Below are 1,961 nucleotides of genomic sequence, written 5' to 3' on the forward strand. Positions count from 1 at the left end.
GCATGAATTAACTTTCCCGCTTGCCCTGCCAGCTGATCCTGCCCCTATACTTACAGCCTTGCTTCTTAGAGACTTCATTATGTGGCTGACTAAGCTCACACCTCAAGATGAATCTCTTCAATGCTCTCCTACAGATGAGCTACTTGCAGATTGTCTCCAGTGAAGTACCTGATGCTTATTAATCCTGAGCTCTCATTGCAGCTTTTCCCCATGTTTGAGGCACTTATTACATCTCCCCACACAGACCTCCACTCCCCCAGGCATCTGTTTTAAACAATTCTAAGAGACTCAGCTATCTCTGAAGCCTCTTGTGAAATCTGGGCAGCCCTTTCCAAAGTCATTGAACACACAAGGTCACGTTCAATGTACTGGTAACATCTATAACAGAAAGACCAAAAAGAGAAAGAGTAGATTGCAACCAGTGTGACCTAGTGTGCTCCTGTGGTCCAAGCTAAGAAGTTTCTCCAGCTAATTAAGAAACAAACCAAACCAAACAACCACCTTGCTCAGTGTGGATACTTGCCAATCCCCTTCTTTCTGAGAAAGCAAGTGTCCCTCTTTCCCACAGTGTTCTCTAGACTGCACCACTCTGTCTGTTTTATTTTCTGGCTCCACATGCCCAGGAAGCAGCTAAGCTACAGAACCAAAAGGAATCTTGCTCTTTGAAGAGCTCAGACATTTAATGCTGTTCAAGTTTACACCACACAGAACCAACAAGACCAAATGGCCACTATCTGTCACTGAACACGAGGCAGGAGCAGCTGCCTGGGATCCCTGCTCCTGTCTTAGGCTGACTCCTGATACAGTCAAGGGAAATGCCCACTGAGATGTGGGAAGCTTACAGAAGATACAAAAAAATTCCTTGAGATGTTTCACCTGGGTTTCATCAGTAATCATGGGATTCTGGGAAGGGCTCAAAGAACTTCACACAGCAGAGCATGGGCTAACATCATCCATCCTTTTCTCTCCAGCTAATTCATTCTCCATCATTATTGGCCCTTGTAGCCATCTTTCCACCTGATGAACCCCTGCAACTACACTTGCACCCCACCGTTACTTTAGACTGTTGTATCACATTCTGCTTTAAAAAGAAACACACAGGGAAAAGACAAAGAAGGCACACTAACTTTGTATTGCAGCACGGAAAGGGTTGGTTGATGTATGCTCTAACTGGCTTGGGCAACCATCAGAGCTTACGGCAACCAGAGGTGAGTTACCGTAACTGTACATCACTACAAACACTGCAGATCCAAAGGGATTAATCTGCTTGCCCTGCCCAGCAGGCTGCTCCATGCAGACTGTGTGTACAAAAGGGGGACAGAGTGAGGCAGGTGAGGTCCCTACCATGGAGAGCAGCCTGTTGATGGCCACGGCTCGCCGCTGGGCATCCATGTGGGGCATGTCATTCTGAATCACCTGGTCCGTGATTCCGTGAGGGAACTGGTGGCACAGCTCAATGATCCTGCCGAGGAGGAGAAAAACAAGTTTAGTCATGTTCTATTGCATCCAAACCCAAATCCAGTAAGTGTCAGAGTCACGATGCAAGAGAGTGACAACAACAGCTCAGGGGAAAATTATCCATCAGCTGCCCCTTGGCTCCCCAGGGAGCTCAGCACCTACTCTCTGTGCTGACAAACACAAAGCTGCCCCAACTGCTGGACAAACCACCTCGGCTCTCGGTGACAACACTGAGCATGGGGCTTCATTTCACTCCTGTGCTGCTCTCATTAGTCACAGCACGGACCTAAAGCTCCCTGTGCATTTCACTATAGCCAATGTGCCACTGGGAAGGATTTGCTAGCGAGTCTGAGAATGCAAAGAGTGAAATATCTTCTAGAAGAAAAATAAATTACTTAATGCAAGAACAGCCACAATTCCTCTCTCCAAGTCCCCTTTCCACGACCAGAAAAACTCTGGGGCAGCCCAAACTAACTTGTCTCCATCGCCCACTGCCACCTAAA

At 47.4% G+C, this 1,961-nt stretch overlaps 1 protein-coding gene across 1 annotated transcript in view; it reads right to left on the minus strand.

The window, feature by feature from the left end:
- The window catches only part of POLR3F (polymerase (RNA) III (DNA directed) polypeptide F, 39 kDa), a gene marked incomplete at its 3' end in the record, with an annotated part of 6,867 nt that extends 5,409 nt beyond the window's left edge, over window positions 1-1,458 (minus strand). Inside the window, exon 1 of the mRNA XM_009081903.1 lies at window positions 1,345-1,458. Within this exon, the coding sequence (XP_009080151.1) occupies window positions 1,345-1,401 (57 nt within the window). The remainder of the gene's footprint in view (window positions 1-1,344) is intronic.
- Window positions 1,459-1,961: the final 503 nt, after the last annotated feature.

The sequence above is a fragment of the Acanthisitta chloris genome, unplaced genomic scaffold (genome assembly GCF_000695815.1).
Source record: "Acanthisitta chloris isolate BGI_N310 unplaced genomic scaffold, ASM69581v1 scaffold4799, whole genome shotgun sequence".
Lineage (NCBI taxonomy): Eukaryota > Metazoa > Chordata > Aves > Passeriformes > Acanthisittidae > Acanthisitta > Acanthisitta chloris.